Source organism: Pezoporus flaviventris, unplaced genomic scaffold, assembly GCF_033815535.1.
Source record: "Pezoporus flaviventris isolate CSIRO_AGI_PZ_B2104156 unplaced genomic scaffold, CSIRO_AGI_Pfla_v1 ptg000097l, whole genome shotgun sequence".
Lineage (NCBI taxonomy): Eukaryota > Metazoa > Chordata > Aves > Psittaciformes > Psittacidae > Pezoporus > Pezoporus flaviventris.
In genome coordinates, this window is record NW_026892645.1 from 7,442,176 (window position 1) to 7,462,304 (window position 20,129).

Sequence of the window (20,129 nt, forward strand, 5' to 3'; positions counted from 1 at the left end):
CTGCATTAAGTAAAACAACCTGATGCACACAAAGTAGGATCAACCTGGGGAGAAAAAGATCTGTTTTGGGATCCTGGCTTTGTAACTTAAAACATCTTCTAAATCTGCCTGCTTACCAGGTTCTCTACCTACAAACTGGGACTGCTGGTGCCGGGTGACACAATTTGATCAGAAATGCAACGTATTGTCAATCCTATTGAAATGGGTCAGACTGGGTGTCATGGATTAACTCACAGCACCAAAACAGGGTTGGGCAATAGCATCCCACTGAGAATACCAAGTCCAAGTGAAGGTTTCCAATTAGTTTTTTATTAATTCTTAGGTTACAGCTTGAGCTGGGTGCCTCTGAAGAGGGACCTCTACTCCAACTCATGCCTCTCATACCTGTACCACCAGCACCCCTCCCCAAGTCCAGCCACATAATATTGGTCAGTCGTCTCTCATTTTCTTATGGGCTAGCCTTCTTCTGAAGGTACTTTGTTCTCTTGGAATTGTTTCCTTGGTCCTTGCCTTCTTTATCCCACTTGTATCTGCTAAATCCAGCTGGTTCTGTGTAAGCAGCATTAATTTCCTCATAGTTTACTCTCCATCAGCTTGGGCAGCCGAAGTCTTCAGCTACTTCAGCTGCTAATGTTAAGCTACTAATGCTAAACAGGACTATTCGAGAGAATAGTTAATCTAATTTCTTCTCTAACACTGGGATAGAGTTCATTTTCCCATAGTAGCCAGTATGGGGCGATGTTTTAGTTTCGTGCTGGAAACAAAATTGCCAATCCAGCGATGTTTGTGCTGGAAACTGGTGCCAATCCCGGGATGTTTTTGTTCCTATGGAATCAGCGTTGCCAGCCCCGGGCTGCTGGGCTCCTGCTGAGCAGCGCTTGCACAGCCATTCACACAGCGCTGCTCTGCTCCTCGCACCCCATCAGGCAGCTGGGGGGGGCACAAGGGGTTGGGGGGGACGATGACACGCAGCCAGGACAGCTGATCCCAAATGACCAAAAGGGTATCCCAGACCATATGGAATCGTGCTCAGCGTATAGAGCTGGGGAAGAAGGAGAAAGGGGGGATGTTGGGAGTGATGGTGTTTGTCTTCCCAAGTCACTGTTACATATGGTAGAGCCCTGGTGTCCTGGGGATGTTGAGCACCTGCCTGACTATGGGAAGTGTGAATGGATTCCTTGGCTTGCTTTGCTTCTACTCTGTCTTTATCTCAACCCATGAGTTTTCTCGCTTTTACTCTTCTGATTCTTTCCCCCCTCCCACTGAAGGGGCAGTGAGCAAGTGACTGTGTGGGGCTCAGTTGCCAGCTGGGGTTAAACCCCAACACCTACGACTTAAAGCTTTGTCTTAAACCCGAGCTACAGGAATAAGTGAATGAAAAGTGACAGAGAAGCTTGTGACTTGATTATTTGGGAGAGAGCTTAAGATAGAGCAGGTGCATTGCAGGAGGGGAGTTATAAATAATATCCTTGCCTTTTAAGAAGGCCTTGCTCAATAGTTTTCAAATGACATTAACAGGCTTCTCACCTTTTAGGTGCTCAGCTGGTGATGTTTGAGGCCTGTCTTTTAGATCGCAGATGGGCAAGGTTTTCTCTAGGCATTTCCCTCTGTGTTGTTTCAGAATGGATACCTGCAATAAAGAGCTGCTTTTGCAAGCATCACTTTTTGCCCCCTAGTAACTCTCAGTTTAAAAGGAGGGATTTGAAAATCACTTTATTTGATTTACAAAAGGAAAGGAAGAAAACCAAAACCTCAATTTTCATCCTGGCCTCTGCTTATATCTGAATTGATCCTTTTAGGTTGTATTTCCGAATGATCTTTTGCTGTACTCCTGGTGCTGAAAGATTAAGATGCTTAGAGAAAGTGTTTCCTTTAGCTTTGCTTTGCAAAAGCATGCCATGAAGGCTTGTGGACACAGGAGTATAGCAATGATCAGATTGGGCTAGATCTGCAGTCTAACTGATAAGCTTTTCTGACCCAAACTAGGATTTACTGCTTTATGGAGAGGTTTAAGACCACAAAGTGAGTGTGGATGATAGGGCCAGCCTACTTCCTTTGCTGGAAGGGAAATGCAGCCCTTTTCCACACATCTCTGCAAACTCTGAGGCTACCTCCTCATCAGCCCAGACCCTGATCCTTAAAGTGTATTGTCATTGTGCAGTAATGTCTCTCCTTTCTCCTTCTCCTCACCCTTTCTCTTTGTCTAGCCATGTGTGTGTCCATGCGGGGATGCTCAACAGGATTGTCCCTTTCTCCCTCCTTTCCTGCCCCCGGTGGCTCTCCCTTCCCCTCCAGACTCAGAGCCTCACCCCTGTTGTGTTCCTATGTTGTCGCATAGGGAGTTTGCCCGTTGGAAGGTGAGGAACACAGCCATCGAGCGGAGGGACCTGCTCCACAATCCACTGCCCCTGATGCCTGAGTTTCAGAGGAGCATCCGTCTCCTGGGCAGGAGACCCACCACGCAGCAGTTCATCGATACCATCATCAAAAAGTACGGCACCCACATCCTCATCTCTGCCACCCTGGGAGGTAGGTGGCAACCTGGGCGGCTTCCTCACATGGGTGGTGGGGTGGTGAAGGCATTGGGCAGCACCTACAAAGCACCTTGGAGGATGGTTGGTAGCATGGAGCCAGGATGCAGCTCCAGCAGCTGAAGCCTGTCCCATGGTGGGAGCATCCCTGGAGTAGAAATAGCCTTTGCAAATGAATTCACAATGTGATGTGTGTGCATTCAGCATCTGTGGTACGTGTGCACTGGTGCTCCTCTGACAACAGCGTGTGTGTACCGGTGTGTGTCAAGATAAACTTGCTTCATTTAGCTGCGAAGCCTGTCTGTCATTCCTGCTCCTCTGTCCTTCATTTGACAATAGGATGTGTGATCCCTCTCCTTTTTCTTTCCAGAATGAACCCAAATTTAGGGGGAAAATCATCTTTTCTTGCTGGAACTGGAGGAATTTTAAACAGCTCCAGGAAGAGGGAGTTCAAGGAGTTGGGCAGGGAATGTGTGCAGCCAGAAAGGCCTGTGCTGAATACATAAGTGAGCACAGTAATGTGGGGTAGGCTCTTGAAAAAACAATAGTTGAGTAAAACTCAGTGTATGTGCAAGGACTGCAGAGAGGCTTGTGTGTGCAAGTGGAATATGTCAGTGATGACATAAGATACAGTGCTGTAGGGCCATTAACCCATGAGTGTGCACTGCTATGGGTGCTGCACGAACATTTCAAGTACTGAGTATTGAAAACTGGGTGAAAAATAGCAGCTCCTTGATAGCTGCTGCTGATTTTTCTTTATCTCTTGTGTTATTTTTGCCATTCTTTACCCCTTTGGGGTGTGTATTTAAATGCTTTTCTTTTGAGAACTGCTGTCTGTTAAGAGGGATTCTGCAGTGCAAAAGGGTCTTAGTTTTAGTACACTTTGTTGCTGTGGCTTCTTCTAATGTACCTGACCCCCAGCCTTGCCACTTTGAGAAGTTTGCAGTGAACTTTGAGGGATTTCTGGCCATCTGTCTGTTCCCAAAGCATTTTGCAGACACTGGGGTGAGACGGAGATGAGATTAGATGTGTGCATATGATTCATACACAAATTAGGTGGTAGGTAGATTGGCACAGTTCCACTGAAGTCAAATGGCCTCTCATGTGGCAAACGTCCTTCAAAGGTCCTCGGGCTGCTTTTGCAGCCCAGGCAGTCAAAAACATCCCTCCATCTGTAAGAAATGTGAGAGAAAGCAGGTTTCCATGCACTGAAGGGTACAGGTGACTGCCTGCATCAGGCCTTAATGAAGTCTGCATAAAGATAAACTGCTTTTTATTGAGGAAATCACTTTTCAGGACCATATTTTACAAGAGCCAGCCAAGTAAAGACTCCAGTAAAGCATTGAGAGTGGTTTTGTGGGTTTGCTATTCTTTCCATCGCATTCCTTTTTCTTGCCACTCGCATCCATGGAAATCTGAAAGAAGACCTTTGATAGTGAAATATATTTTTAATTTTGCCTGGCTGAGGTTGTGAATTATTCACGGGGGTTTGTTTCTTCTCCTGAGTTTTACAACACAACACTTTTAAATATGCAGAGGCTTGTAACGAGAACTGGTGGTGGAGAGGAGTGCTAAACGCTCCATCAGCCCAGAGCATGGTGAGCAATGGGAGGGGAGGGAAGAAGGATTTATCTGGGCAATGGCAGTCCCAAAGAAAATGTAGATGAAGCTGGGCATGCATTATGCAAGGAGGACACATTCTTATCACAGGCTGTGGGCTAAACACCACCACCGGGATATAAAACCAGGCATGTCCCGGCACCCTTGTTCTCCCAAGACTTTATGGCTCCTCAGAAGAGTAACAATGATTCTGCTTCGGATTACAGTGGTTTTTAATTTACCTGATGTCTTATTAGGTTGCAAAGGAGTGACAAGCACACAGGAAATTGTTCTGCTTTTAAATGCCAGCTGTTTCATGGTCCCCAGGAGGCTGGGTGATGGATCAGGCCAGCCCACCTCAATCCAGCAGCTATTTTCACACCTGGCCACATGAGGAACAGCTCTGATGCCTTTCAGCCTACAAAGCAGTCACATCCCCCTTGGGTCCAATAAAACCCAGCTCTGCTCCAGTTTAGTTCTGACAAAGGAATTGGTGAAGGGTCATTTTGAGGGCACCCATGCTCTGGGAGGAAGCACACAGAGCTGAGAGGCAATTTGCAGGGAAAGCCCTAAAGGAAAGGCAACTTTGAACATAGCATCTGCTTAATAAATGAGAAATTAAGACTTAATAATGCAGCAAAAATCTGTTAACCTCTCTTGATCTAGAGTGCTGCTTTCTCATGCACATGCTCCATGGGGATGCTGTGCTTTTCCACATCTGCACACATGCATGTGGAATAGGTTTCCAGCAATGGTATTTCTGGTCAGCACCCTTCACTCCTAGGGGCATTATTTGTCCCTCAGGAAAAGCATCAAACCTCATAGTCCTTGCTTTCCTGCTTTCTTCCTCTTACTCTCACTGGAAGGGTCCAAACACCTCAGAGAGGGGATAAAATGACAGTTTTTTTGTGGGGAAATCACTGATCTGCACTGCCCTAGAGCACAGGTTTATCCTCTCTGAGGTCAGGAGCTGTTTCAGTTGCTCATTGCTTGTTTTGTGTCGTCTAGGGACAGAAAGCAGGTGGATTTCCTGGTGATCTGAAACCAGTGGTGTTGCCTAATGTGATTCAATGCAGGATTCTTGGTTGCTCTGTTCAAGGCACCTCCAATCCCAACATTCTTCTAGCTAAAATGAACTAGTCTGGAGTGAAAAGCTTCTGATTTTTGTGCCTTGACTATTAACAAAGGTGTGACAATTTTCCAGAGAAATCTGGTATTTTCCATTTACTGGTGGGATTAGAGTTGCTGCCTGGATCCAAGAGGTTCCTCTGAGAATTGCAGCTAGGGGGGGATTATCCAGGTCTTCTCTCTCCTGTCACAGCCTTACAAAGAGGTGACAAAGCATCATTTATGTCTGCTGCATCTCCACGCTGTTAAATGCTTCTGTTACATGCAAGATACAAAACTTTGGGCTTGTTCACACAAAATCAGCCTATCTTTCCTCAAGCCTCTTAGCTAACTCCTATTCAGGCTTCCTTTTGGTGGCAAACAAGTTTTCTCATGCAGATTCACAAAGTCTGACCTTCCCTCAAATCCTCCTGTAAAAGTCACCTCAAAGCTGAAACCTGACAACACATCAACAGTGGCTGGGCATCTGGTGTGTGGTGACCGCTGTTTCTTGTGCTAATCACAGTCATCTTATTGCCTTGTGCTTTGCTGCCTGTCTGTTGTATACAGCTGTTGTCTCCTCAGATGTGTGGAGTTTAAATACTCTGGGACAGGATCTATCTTTCTGCTGTGTGTGGCTAGAACCTGATGTGACAGAGCCTTGATCCCTGCCAAGGCCTCCTCATGCTGTTCAATGTACAATGATGATAACGGTGATAAAGGAATCAAAGCGGCTCATTTTCCAGGGAAAGTGTATCTGTGAGAGGTAACAATGAGGATGCTGTTACTACAACAGCTTTGATCACAGGCAAAGGATATGATGTTATTCTAAAGAAAATATTAAAGAGAGAAAGTTTTCCATGCCAAACTTCACCACTTTAGCTCCTGTGAAGCCAATTAAAAGATTTCAACTGATCGATTCTTTTGATGAAAACTATCTTCTTTCCACCAAAAAAAAGTTCATTTTTCATCTTAAAGCCAAAGGCTCAATCCTCAGCATATCAATAGCTTGAAAAAAAAACTGAAATCCAATAAGAAATATTTTGATTTTCAGCCAGAATATTTTGGGTTTATTTTCAGGCATTTGGCTTCCAGATGAAAGCTGGAAAGTATCCAGGAAAAAAAAAACGGGGGGGGGGGGGGATTTTTTGCATGTATGCAATAAAAGAAATTATTTGGACAAATCAAACTACTTCAGCTAATAAGAATTTTGAAGAAAAGTGCTTGCTCTCTAAAAAAACACAATACGCAAAAATGCTGAAGAGCAAAACATTTCTTGGCTGAGAAAGTGGTAGAACATTATTTTCCTCTTTGACCATGCTATCATTGCCAGGGGCGATGTATTCATCAGTGGTTCATCTATCAAATGAGAACAAGTGTCATTCCTCTCATTAAGAGAGCTATGTAGAAATGGCAGAAATTTCTACCGTGGGTGTCTATTGTCTTTGTTAAAATCAAAGTCACATGTTAAGGGTGCAGGATAGGTTTCTACTCTTTTACGCCTCCTATAGTGCCAGCCTTATGTTAAGGATGAGCTGGATTTTAGTCTGGCTCATCCAGCACAGAATGAACTTTTGGCTAAACATTGCTTCTCAGCTTTATGTCCTTTTCTCATCTCTCTTGTTACATTCAGGCTTCTGCTGATGTTTAGGATGGTTGGGGCTCTTTGGTATTAGCTGTTTCACTCCCACAACAACTCCATGGTTACTGGTTCAAAATCACCTCTTGTCCCTTACCTCATAGAATACTCTTCACTCTCCACTGAAATTCCCTGAATGAGACTCTAGGAGAGGAAGAAAAGCAGAAACGGTGGTTGTTTTAAATTAGCTTTCTTATTTGTTCTTTCTTCTGATTGCTCCCCTTCACTCACTTCCTTGCCCTCATCCTTTCACATGCTCACTGGAAGCTGAAGAGTTGCATCTAGCGTTTATCCTCTATACCCACCTACATAACTGTGTCCTAGTGGCAACTTAAATCATTAGTAAATCCTTCCAGATATCAGGTCAGAGACACCTGCATAAAATTGGTCTTCTCCCATTGAGTGTGCATCATTCTAGGGGTGCTGCCCACAGAGAAAAGCATTCCTAAAGAGGGATGAGTGCTCTGAATCCTTTCCAGCAGTTGTAGTAAAGCTATGCTGGCTAACAAACATCCAGAATGTTATCTACTCGATTCAGTGGAGCTGATCTACAAGTGTGGTAGCCCTGGCCTTTCTGGATGAATAGAGAAGAAAGGTCTTGTATACTAACTACAGTGAAGTTCTGGTACTGGTGAGGAAAGGTGGATGCATTTAAAAGTGCTTTAGGTGTTGGACTTTTCTTTCTCTAGGTGCCACATGTTCCTGTTCAGCTGAACCTCCACAGCAGCCTGAAATCTCCTCCTTTTCTTTCTGCTGCAGGAGAGGAGGCCTTGACCATGTACATGGACAAAAGCCGCCTCGACAGAAAGTCAGGAAATGCTACCCAGAGCGTTGAAGCGTTGCACCAGCTTGCTTCCTCCTACTTTGTAGACCGTGATGGCACCATGAGGAGACTCCACGAGATCCAGATCTCTACCGGAGCAATCAAGGTATTGTCTCCTGCCTTGGGAAAAGAAAGAAGATTGTGTGCCCATACTAATACTGTAGGGATTTGGGCAGGACTTTGCTAGTCCAGTGTGATGTCTTTTTTGATCACAAGTTGTTTTGTTCTTGCGCTGAGTTCCTGGGTAAATTGTTCTCTTATTGACCTTACTGAAGAATTTATTTCCCTAGGGTGAGTAATAACTGGAAAGAGGAGGGGGTATTCAGTGTGATAGTTGTGTAGGATAGGAAACTTCCACTATGTGTGGTGGCGACCTCTAGAAGGGAGAGAGGGAACAGCTAATCCAGATCAGAGATGGAGCTTGGAAGGAAAAGGCAGGTCTGTGAAAGGGGCAACCACATCCGACCCAAGAGTATTCTCATCTTGCGGGTGTAAGACTGGTGAACATCTCTCAGGTGAATTTACTACAAGAAAAGATGAAAAACTCAGTGTGGCATTACTGAACGGAACGGGCTGAGACAGCTTGAGGGTTGCAGCAGGACCGAAGGGAAGCTGCTCAGAGCATACGAAATAGAGAAAATAGCTCTGCAGACAAAGGCTGCCTTCTCTGAAAGCAATCATCCTATACTGGGGAGGGATTTTATTGTTGCAGAGTTCACTCCAGGGAAGGAGATATGGATGGAGTCATCATTGTTAGCCATTTCTGAAAGGTTTCAGCTCTGTGGTGTCTCATGGCTGAGTGTGTTCCCTTTTGGGTGGGAGATTGTATTGAGATATTGAAACAGTGACAGTAGATAATCATCCTTTGTGAATTCAGGAAGGGCAGCTCTCCTCCGTGTCTGGAAACCAACAGCAACCACAACAGCAACCACCACAGCAACAGCACCGCAGGTCATCTGTGCCTCCATCAATCCTCAGCACAAGGATGGTGTGCAAATACGTTGTTGGGAGCACTAGGCACTGTAGTGGGCTGGAAATCCATCTCTGTAGCTTGCTTTCCAATAAGAGAAGCCAGGGAATAATTCCTCTACTGGCTTCTGATGTTCTCCAGTGGAGATCCTCTGTGAGAAACATCAATCTGCAGGCCCTCATTGCCAAGCCCAGAATAATATGCAGTACCATAAAGAAAGCAGACACAGTTTGCTCTGTTTTCACTTTTGAGTGAGCCAAACATGAGCTGTGTCTGTCCAATGTGGGGCGGTTTCTTTTCTGTGTTAGGGGAGATGTATTTTGGATTGCATCAGTTGCTGATAAGGAGTCACTATATTACAAGGTCTGAAACTGCCTAGGGAAGATGTGGTGCTGCAGTCAAAGGGAACACTCTCTGTTTTCTACATCCTCCATAGGTAACAGAAACTCGGACTGGCCCCCTGGGCTGTAACAGCTACGACAATCTGGACTCTGTGAGTTCTGTCCTTCTGCAAAGCACTGAGAGCAAACTCCACCTGCAAGGTAGGGCACAGGAATAAGGGAGATGGATATAGGGATGGAATGGGGGATGAAATTAGAGTGGGGGGAGAAACCTTTTTGAATAGCATTTTCAACTCCTCTGCTGTGATTGCTGCCTTCACTGTAAGTTCCTTGAAGCAAGACTGGTGGCTTCATCTGATGCTCAGCACAGCAAAGCCAGAGCTTGACAGGGACTGAGCTACAGGCACAAAGAACTGCAGGCTGGACCTACTGAAGTGCCTTTTGTCATTCAATTTTGATGGACTTATGCATATAATACATACACCAATATAAATACATGTGACCTTTTCCTTTAATGCTGAAGGGGCACTCTACCCCATCTCTCTCTGTCCCTCCCAAATTGCTGATTCGCGTGAGAGGTTTGCAGATCAGCTTTTGGGACTCTCTAATGACCATAATCTTTTGGAAAAGTCATAGAGGTTTTATTTGGATGCTAGAAGCCATGGCTTCAGTCCCAGTTGGGGAGCTGGTCCAGAAGTCAACAGATAGAGGTCATGACTGAATTAATACATACATACATGCTGGTTAGCAAGAAGTCAACTTCAGCAGAATGAGGAAATTCACTGGGTGTGTAATTTACTAAGGTTATTCCTAAGTTTTTTGACAAAATAAGGAAATGTGGGATTTAATTGCTCGTTTGCCCATCTGGTTTTATTTCTGGAATCCTTGTACTTGCACCAATTTTAATTTTTCAGATGAATGGGCTACATTACATCTTCCGCTTAGAGTATAATTTGGCAAGTGCTGTTTTAATCTTGGTTGCACAGAAAGTGGGTTTCATTTACTGAGTCATGTTGTGGATATATTGTTGTTGTTGTTGTTGTTATTCTCCTTTAAAAATAATAGGCAGGTTGTTTTCACTATTCCTGTGATTATCTAAATCATTGAGTTCTGGTTCTTACCTAATTAACAATAAGTGATTTGAGGCTTTTTATATACTGCAATGATGGCTGCTGGTAATGAAAACTGGAGCATGACACATCAGATAACTAGGTAAACAGTTAAATAAGCAGACAGCTGGGTTTATAGGCAGACAAAGTGATAAGTAGGTGAATCAATACATCCCTATCGGCTATTTGACTCTACAAAAGAAGAGAAAAAGCAAGGTGCCTGAGAGGGGGAAGGAGGTGGAGGAAGAGGGAAAAATTAGGAGATGAGGTATGTAAGGTAGATGAGGCTGTGATTTCTGATGGGAGTAGACAGAGACCTCAGGGGTCAACCACACGTTGCATAATCCAGTGAAGAGAGACCAGACCCAGCCAAGGTATACAGGGAGGAAAGTAAGAACTCCTCCTAATAGAACAAAATGACCTTTAAAGCTACACCTGAGTTTTCCACCTAATCTGAAGTGTGGTTCTTGGGATAATTACCCAGGATCCTTCCTCTGCTCTGAGAGGCCTCATTAGGAATTAGTCACAAGGCTGCAGGTAATGGATCGTGACCGAGTCTCCTCTGATCTGATTAGCAGCTGAGCATAAGCTGCTAACAGAAATCCATGTTTCTACCTTCGTGTCACTCCAGCTCTGAGGCTGGCTCAATAAAAGAGCAGCTTCTTTGTGACAGGGGGAATTTCTGTTTCTGCACTTGCTGCTGCCCAGCCCTGAGAGCTGTGGCTTCAAAGATGTGCCCTTTAGGAGATGCAATGGCCAGACCCAGAGCTAAGCTACCTTCCTGCTGCACGTAGGGCTCAGAAGGTCAGCCAGCCTGGAGATTTTGAGGGAGGACCTGGGTGTTTGCACAGTGCAGGGTGTCTGGTTCTGCACCTATGGTTACACAGACTGAAAAGCATCACTAATTTATAAACCAGTATCCACATAGACGCAGCATGTATCTGCATCTGTGTTTGGAGTATATATACAGGTGCATCACAGTATAAATATTATCACATAGTACATATCACAGTAGCTTAGGTTTCCCTTTTTCTTACCTGGAGGCAGGTCCCCTATCCCGTATGTAAGGAGGGCTGTGTGGTGATGCAGCTTCTCTGAAAGGGATGGGGGGGATCCTGTGGTGGGCCAGTATCTCCCAGGTGACTGCACTTCCTTGCACTTTGTATCCCTCTGTCCCTGCTTCCAGTGTTGCTGATGCACGAGCTGCCTGGGAAAGGAGTAAATCAGAGCATAGCAGGGGACGATGCTAACAGCTCTGCAGTGGTCTAGTGGGAAACAGGAGTTTGTTTCCTGGAAGAGTGTCCTAGGCTGAAATTTGAACATTTGAGTGGAAAAAAAAAATGCATCACTTTGAAAAGTTTGGGAAAATTAAAATTCCAGAGGTGTATCCTCTTGGACACTGTGACAGCATATGTCAATATTGCAACATGGCACTATTTCAACAAGGTAAAATCCTTCTGTGCTATTCCAAAGATTCTGACATTAAACAGGAAATAGTGCATATTAGGCAGTTACATCAAATGTGGTAATAGAATATTAAGATTTGCATTACAATTAATACTAAAGCCTTTGCCAAGATGAGCAGAGCAGTAATGACAACACAAAACAGTCCAGCTTTTCAGTGAAACAAAATGAGGAAGTAGAAAAGAAATACATTTAGACCTTTCGCTGTCAAGAGTGCTTTTGGAGTCAACATGCTCTCACCAAATGCTTCAATGAAACTGCATTTTCAACAGAGAACTCTTCTGTGGAAAATGTTTCAAATAGCTCCAATTTAGAGCTGGGGAAATTTACCTCTTTTAATGCAGGAAGCCTTTTATACACAGTCCAAAGGCAAACATCTCTCTCTAATAGTTTTTCTAGGTGAATTAAGGACACGTCCCCTTGTGAGACACTTCATGTTCTGCCTGTAGTTATCTAAGGCAAACTTATATCAAATCTGTGCTGCTCTTAATTTTTAAAGGGGAACTTCATGCTATACACGGTGGCAGAATTCCTCCTTCTGATCAATGTTACCTTAACACTTGTCACCAGCACACCTACCTTCTGCATCTCTTATCAGCTCCTGAGCCCATTCCTTATGCACCTCAGCTTGGGCTGAGGTGTTCATCCCATGAAAATGGTCCCAGTATCTCAGCCTGTAAGGTTGCCCCCCTGCTTGGCTGCTGACATGAGGTTCCTTTATCAGTAACCTTAACAAGATTTCTTCTACAAAGAAATTCCTGGCTGGAATATCTGTGAGTCATATGTGCAGCTTTAAAGTTAAGGCTTTCGCTTCGGAGTATGCACACTTGTGTCTGGATGAGCAGCTGGATTTGTGTGTCACTAGTTCCTGCTCTAAGCACATATTTGAATATATGCTGCTTGTTAAATGCTACAATTAGCTGCCTGGGTTCCAGCAGAGCTGCTTACCTGATTAAAGTTCAGTATTTATATATAAGTGTTCTTTTGAATTGGTGCTAAGTGTATGCAGGGATGATTGCCTTTTAAATCTGAGATTATTTCTTAAAGAGAAGATCCTGGAAAGGTTTCTTTAGAAACCACGAGTTTTATGGGCAAAAAGAGCATCTGCATGAGGCCTCTGTAATGCAGGATGAGCCTGTGTCATCTTTTGGAGGTTACTGGGTATTTGGTTACTGGGTCTGCATGTGCTGACATACACAATCACTGACCATTGTAATTGGCAGTGCTTTCACTGAAACTTTAGTTGCCTTTTTTTACCCCCATTCACTCCAGGAAAGACACAATTAACTCGAAAACCACTTTCATTTGTAGCTGGGACAAACAGCCTGTCAGTTTAAAATTCAAAGAGAAAACAGGGTGAGCAGAAGAACCTGTAATCATTTGGGTTTCATATTCAAAGGCTGAGGCCAGGGCAGGTTGCTCCTCTGTGAACCAGAGAGTGGAAAGACTTATTCATAGGACGTGGACCATTAATAAACAGGATCAATGCACATCAAGGAGTTCAACCCCCCTTTCTTGCGAGCTTGCAAGCTCAGTGACCACAGCAGCCTTCAGGCTCTCCAAACCCCTTTTGTAGGTCTCCATTCTCCAGCAGCCCTTCACTTTTTTTCCATCCTGAAGGAAAGTTCTTGGAGCTTGGCAGGTGGGACCATCCCTAACATCAGTGTGAAGGTGTGAAAAGGGACCACCCCTGTGCGGTGGTTGCTTCAGATAAACCCCTAAAAGAGATTGAGCTTCAGTGCTTCCTGAAGACCACAGGAGGAAAGCTGAGCTTTTTGCTGAGAAACATCTCAGGAAAGCCCAAATGACCTCAAAATGCTGATCTTATTTGACAAGTTTTGAGGTGTTCACAGGGATGCTGAGGATTAGGGTTCAGCCCCTTGCATGCTTCCTCCCTTTCACACACCACAGAAAAGGGAGCAGGATCTACGCACACGTGATGCTTCCAAATTCTGGGTTTGAAACCCCTCTGCAAGTGTCACAAATGTATTCATCTGCTGAAGGTTGTTCTGTGTTCATTCTGCTTGGTGGCTGCCACCATTCCATGCTCTGCTGCGGATTAGGTCAGACAATGGGGCAGTTGCTGCCACCAGGCATGGTACTGCCATGTGCCTCCTGTTATCACCATGTGCCCTGGCAATAGCAGGAGTGGAGAGGAAGCAGAGGTCCCTGTGCCTTCAATAGCCTCTTGATCTCCCCTGTGCTTGGTCTTCCAAAGGTTCCTTGTCAAGGCTGAGGTGTCTCTGTGGAACCAAAACAAAAGGGTAATGGGAGTCCCAAGGGCACAGCCCACTGCTTTCCTCTTGCTTGGGGTGACCATGACCCATCACAGAGATGGGCCTGAACTCCTGAAAGGAGTCACAGCCCCTTTTGCCCTTCCTGTACACTCTCATCCTCTGAATTATTGTCTTATTTTCATTCCACTCCAATGAGCTGTCAGCAACAGATACAATAATTCAGCACAATAGAAACACCAACAGATGGGTAATTGACCCGCGTGCCTTCATTACACCGGAGTTCAGTGCTGCTGCTCAAGCCATAAATTCCTATATCTGCTCTTCCAAAATCCCTGGGCCTTTTATGAGGAAGACAACTGGTCCAGGCTTCCTGTGAATGCTCTCTCAGAGTTACTGTCATCCCTGCCTCACGCACCAGAGACACTGACTGAGTCTGACAAACAGGACTCACCAGGTAGAAGAAAACAGCTGTGGATCCTCAGGGATACCTGTAGGGAGCCTGCAGACAGGGACTGGAAAAGTACAGGCCAGAAAAACAAGCACACTGCACACAGGGCAAACGCTCACACTGTTATCATGTCCTCTGATACCTGAGCAAGTGTCCACCTACACTAATGCCTGCACAGATGGATGGATACACAAACACTCAGATGGAGAAAGAGATATGGGGATAGAGCTCTCCAGTAATGTAAATCTTCAGAACACCACTGAAATCACTGGCACTAAATCCATTTGCACTTTTATAGGATTTGGCAAGTAGCCTTCCTAGCAGGGAGTAAGCTGAAAAGACTCAGGTACCCAGCTCCTGTATTTACACCTTGGGAGCTGGGCACTTAACTCTGCAAGGGCCTTTTCTAAATCCCTCCTTGTATTATTTTCCTTTCTCCTTCAGTGTGTAGTTTCCTTGTTTCTGTGGTACAAAACCTGTTTAGTCTCTCTCAAAACAGGTCAGAACAGCATAATGCTGCTCATCACTTCTGAACTAGCATTTTGTTGCAAAGTATAAAACCCCCACATATAGGAATAAAGGTGGCTTCATATTCAGCTGTTTTGTATTACACTGGGAGCCAGGACTGGGATGAAGGGGGTACACTGGGTGCTGGGGAGAGGGGAGTTACTTGTCACCCTTCTCTCACAGAGCAGATGGGCTTTACTCCTAGCTAAGTCACTCCTTGCACTGGAGACGTGCAATTTGTACCCCACCTTCCTTACTTGTGACAGCTTCAAGAGAAATATCCCAGCAGCTTTTAATTCCTCAGCATCACTTTCCCAAGCTGTTAATGAAACACATTTTGAAAGCAGAACAGGTACCTGAAATGACTTTTTTTTTCTTCTTCCCACATCCCCACCTCTCGTTTCTATGCCAGGTCTCCAGATCATCTTCCCTCAGTATTTACAGGAGAAGTTTGTCCAGTCTGCCTTGAGCTACATCATGTGCAATGGCGAAGGGGAGTACATCTGCCGGAACAGCCAGTGCGGCTGCCAGTGCGCAGAGGAGTTCCCGCAGTGCAACTGCCCCATCACTGACATCCAGATCATGGAGTACACGTTAGCAAACATGGGCAAGACCTGGACAGAAGCCTATAAAGATCTGGAGAATTCAGGTAATTGAGCATAACTCATGTTTCAAGCAAAGCATGTCAGATTACACCAGGTCAGGATCTTTTCTTCTCTCAATCTAATGCTCCAGTTTAGACAAAAAAGTAAAGGGTATTGACCCAAAAAATGTGATGTTATTCTTGAGGGAGTGCCTTTTTTCTCTATTACACACACAGGTAAAACCACGCACCACACATAATTCTATGTGTAAGTGGATACTCTCTGTGGAAGAATTTGTTTGATTAAAAATCTGATTTTTCATACCAAACCACCTCAGAATCTCTCTTTAATAGTTCTACAGAGAAACTTCCACAATATGAATGATGCAGAAATTGCTTTTCAGATTTGCATGAATGATTTATTCTGCTTTGGTGAAAGGCAATTCAGAGAGAGAGAGCATAGGCCAGATGACACCTCATTTGAGATAGAGAGGAGAAGGGAAAATTACTTCTCTCTCCTACAGTGCCAGTGTCCCCTGATGTGAACGTTTCTCTTCTCCCTCCATTTTCTCCCAGTGTGTCCTTGTGGTGTCAGAGAAGTTTGTTCCATGTTGATGCTGGCAACACCCATTGTAGGTGTGTTGTAATAGTTGGGCAGTAAGCATTCTCAAGGGTTTGAGGAGCAGCCATACCTGTGCAATTATAGCCTTTTCTTTAGCAAGTGGTCTCCTTACCCTGAAGCCACATGGGCACTAAGCAGAACTTAATCGAGAACTTATCCCTGTGCTAGCTCACACCTCTTAGTGTTAGCCAGCTACTTTCCAACCCATTTTCTTTAATGATTATGGTCATAACTGTCTAGGTCTCCATGTTAGGAAAGAAAGCTATGAGGAAGGGACCATCTAGCTCCTTTCAGTTCTTCTTCAGAAGTCTCCCAGCAGCAATTTCTTTCTTCATGTTGAAGGTCATCACAATCCCTTTAATGGTTGAAATGAAGTGGCCTATGATGTTTCCTCAATGGGCTGTTGAGGACTGCTTCATGCTTGGATATGTGAACCCTGCTGGTGTTCCTACTGTTGCACAGATTCTTATGCCCAGCTCATGCTGTCAACTAGGTGTTCATCTGAGCAAAATTAGAGTAGTAGTTAATGACGTGAGGCTGACTGCTGTCTTGGCAAGTTCCACCTCTACACTACGGGGATCCACAAGGCTGGGGCAGTTCCAGAAGCAGGTCACTAGTGGAAGAGGTCAGTGGTTTTCTGAGAGGTTCATGGATGGAGTAGGTACCCAAGAGTAAACCAGAAATGATGCTTTCAGAAGCTTCTGCTTGCTCAGTACTACGCAGATTAGGATTCCTGGCAGTAGCTAGTTCTGGCACAGGGTCTTCATGCAAGATGCTCAAGAGCCACACATGGCCACCACTCATCAAACCCCTTTACACTCCCAGGGGATCTAACCCAGACACTTAGAAGGGGAGAGCCCTATGAAGAGAGAAGACTTACAGTCCCACAGTGATTGTTTTACTGTTACATTCTGTACTTGTTGCACTCCATCTAAGCAAAGACTTAGATCTAAGCAAAGATAATTATATTCAGTCTCCTTCCCCTTGAGATTTAAACAGGGGAAGGTGTTTTTCATTTGCTGTGTTAAAGTGACACATTGCAGTGCAATTCTCTGCTGTGCTGTAGCCATATTCCATCCAGGGTTGGAGGCTTTTCAGGGCTAGATGGAGTGATTATCTTTATGTTTAAAGCTGCTGCATCTCATTCATCACTTTGTTGCATCATGCGTGAACTTATCCTTGGAGATGAAAGTGGCTACCACAAAAGACTCTAGTATTAGTATTTTGCTGCTTTTGTTTTAATAAATATTCCCAATAACTAGAGGATTTTCTTCATTATGAAGAGCAGAAAAGAAATCTCTAATGACATCTGAAGGCTTTTCCAATAAAGTGGGCTGAAAGGCACATGAGTGCTCTGAAAACAAATGCCATTTGTGCAGGAAGCTGCAGATAGCCTGAAAGATCTGTATTCTGTTTCTGATCTATGTTGGATTCCTCTATCAATTTGCAAGAATCCTGCAGGGCAAATCAAGAGGTGGTGTGATTTGGGATGGTATCTTCAAAGTCAAGAAGGCTGCAGTGAACTGATGCTGCTTTAAATCAGCTTAGGAGCTCTCGGTCCTGTGCTTCATTGCTCATGTGTAGATGGAGGAAAACAACACTACCTTATTCTTGACATTTTAGTATGGCTGGCCAAAAATTTCTGCATCAGGGCTGTGATTCTGTGTTTTAAAACAGCCTTTTGATTAAAAGTCAGGATTTGGTTTTGGCGTTTTTTGCAGTATTAATTGCTTTCTGATGGAACAGTGATTTTTTTTAACTGAAAAGACAATCAGAGGAGAAACTAAAGTTTCACTTTTGAAAGAGATGTTTGATGTGGCCGTTTCCCTGTGATGCTCTCCAGAGGCTGGACCCTCTGCCCTGTACCATCTGTGACGCTGAGTCATTGCCATGGGACTGCCTGCAGGGACAGGGTGACTCAGCACAAAGAGATGCCATGGGATTATGGGAGATGTAGTCCTGACCACCTTCAACACTTTCTGAGCAGATAACTAGAACAAACCCAAATGCAAACAGATGGATTAATTAATTGGGAAGTCTCAGGGTTAAGAATGAACTATTCCCAGAAAGGCACAAGACTTAGCACCATGCAGCCATAGTCTTGAGATAGCTCCAGAGAGAGTTCTGGAGACATGAAGAAACTATTCATTGTAGAAAGTAGTTTCCTTTTTTCACTCCCCTCTTTATAAAACCAACCCCATCCAGCTTTTCTTCTGCCAGCTTTCTTTGCTCATTTGTTCTCCCCCCAGCATTGCACTGCAGTATCAAAATGTGCACACTGCACTGAAATTTCTCCCTTACCCGTCTCTATGAAAAATGTAGCACATTCATCATCGGAGGGAAAAAGAGCTTGGTCTTTTGCACAAACAGGATTTTGAGGGAATTGATTTATAAGGGGGGGAAGTGAATGCAAGACTTTTACTGCTGAAATGTACCGCGAGTAATCAGCATGGTCAACAGAAGCAATTATACATGATGATAGTTTCAGAAGACCACTGAAGAGGAGAGAATCATTTTCTGGGAGGAGAAGGGCATTGAAAGCAGCATTGCAAAGAGAGTGAAAACCTGGGAGATGATTAAAAACAAAGTATCTCTCCATTATCTTGGGGAAAGAAAAGAGACAAGCAGATCTCCTGTGGATCTTGATAGTGCAATGATGGTGATTAGTTTTATTAGGTGCTCAGTTTCACCATGTGATGAGTATGACATGAACATCCATTTAGCATCTATGTAATGATGGTACTGACTAACACAGAGATATTCTTTGTTAGGCAGTTAAGCATGAACTGCAAGTTACTGAATAATAGGAAATCTGTTAGACAAATATCCACAAGCTTTGTATGATAGACTGTAAATTATCTAGTCTAATTTTCTTCAATACTTCTATGGATTATTTTTCTTTATTGAAAAGGTATCAGCCTTTTCAAGCTTTCATTTTCTGGCTATTGTCCTCTCTTCTGAAAATGAGATGAAGAAGTTTTAAGAAAAGATCAGGAAAGGAAGAAAAATGATGTAGATAACGTACAGGAAAAGATGGCTGCATTTCTTGTTGGATGCTTTGTGGAGTGTACAGCAGGGCTATAGTTCAACCTCCTTATAGAAGTAAGACTACCATCAGCACTACTAGATCAGGTCAGCCATGGCTCTGTTTAGCAGTCTAAAGTGTTCTTCAACATTTCTGAGCAGCACATTGCAGTGCTGCATTACCTCCAAGTGAAGAAGTTGTTCAGTAAATCATTTGAAGTGCTCAATCGGCAATCTATTGCTCCTTTTTATATCAACTGTAAGAAGAGTTTCTCTCCTTCATACGTGTAAGTAACTTTTAAGCAGTTGTAGGCTGTAATTAGGTTGCCCCTTGGCCTCTTTACCCGATTTAACAAGCGCAGCTTCTTCTGCCTGACCTTGTAGGACTTGTGGCCCTTGACCACCGCAGTAGTCCTTTGCTGTGGCCTCCCAGTTTCTCAACACCCATCTCTAATTGGGTGGCCCTAAAGCTGTCACAGAAATGCAGATGCAGCCTTAGCAATACTATGAAGAGGGGAATATTAACTTCTGCAGCCTACTGGATTTAGTCCAGTATACAGTGCTGCTTCCAGTGAGAACATAGTGTTAACCCACCTTTAGCACGGTGCCAGCCATAACCCCCAGGACCTTTCTAGCAGCTCTTATTCAACTGGTTGTTTCCAAGCCTATACTGATGCATGGGATTTTTCTCTCCTGGTTCAAAACTGTATTTACCTTTATTGCACTTCACAGGGGTTTTGTTGGTCCACTCATCACATTTCTCCAGTTCTCTTTGTGTCAAACACAGCTTTCTGGTGTCAAAAAATGGGTTATTTTCTGATGAGGAAATTGGAACTGTCTGTTTTTTCTATATGAGGATACTCCAGCCTGATAATGAGTCTAAGCAACACTACTTCTCAGTTAGGAAGGGGTGGTCATGAACAGAACCAACCTCTCTATATATTTTGTAATGAAAAAACCTCAAACAAACCCAACATAATGTGAGGGGTTTTTTGTTATCAAACAAAAGCAAACAGAACTAAAGTGATCACAAACCAACATTTAACAACACATATTTGGATCAATTATTTTTTTCCCTTTGGCTAAAATTGACACATTTAGTTCTGACCTTAGTCCTGCAAATTG

General features: G+C 44.1%; 1 protein-coding gene across 1 annotated transcript in view; it reads left to right on the forward strand.

Moving 5' to 3' along the window:
- The window catches only part of BRINP1 (BMP/retinoic acid inducible neural specific 1), an 86,561-nt gene that overhangs the window by 57,249 nt on the left and 9,183 nt on the right, over positions 1 to 20,129 (forward strand). Inside the window, exons 3-6 of the mRNA XM_061476480.1 lie at positions 2,339 to 2,529; positions 7,636 to 7,805; positions 9,106 to 9,211; positions 15,188 to 15,424. Of these exons, the coding sequence (XP_061332464.1) occupies positions 2,339 to 2,529; positions 7,636 to 7,805; positions 9,106 to 9,211; positions 15,188 to 15,424 (704 nt within the window). The remainder of the gene's footprint in view (positions 1 to 2,338; positions 2,530 to 7,635; positions 7,806 to 9,105; positions 9,212 to 15,187; positions 15,425 to 20,129) is intronic.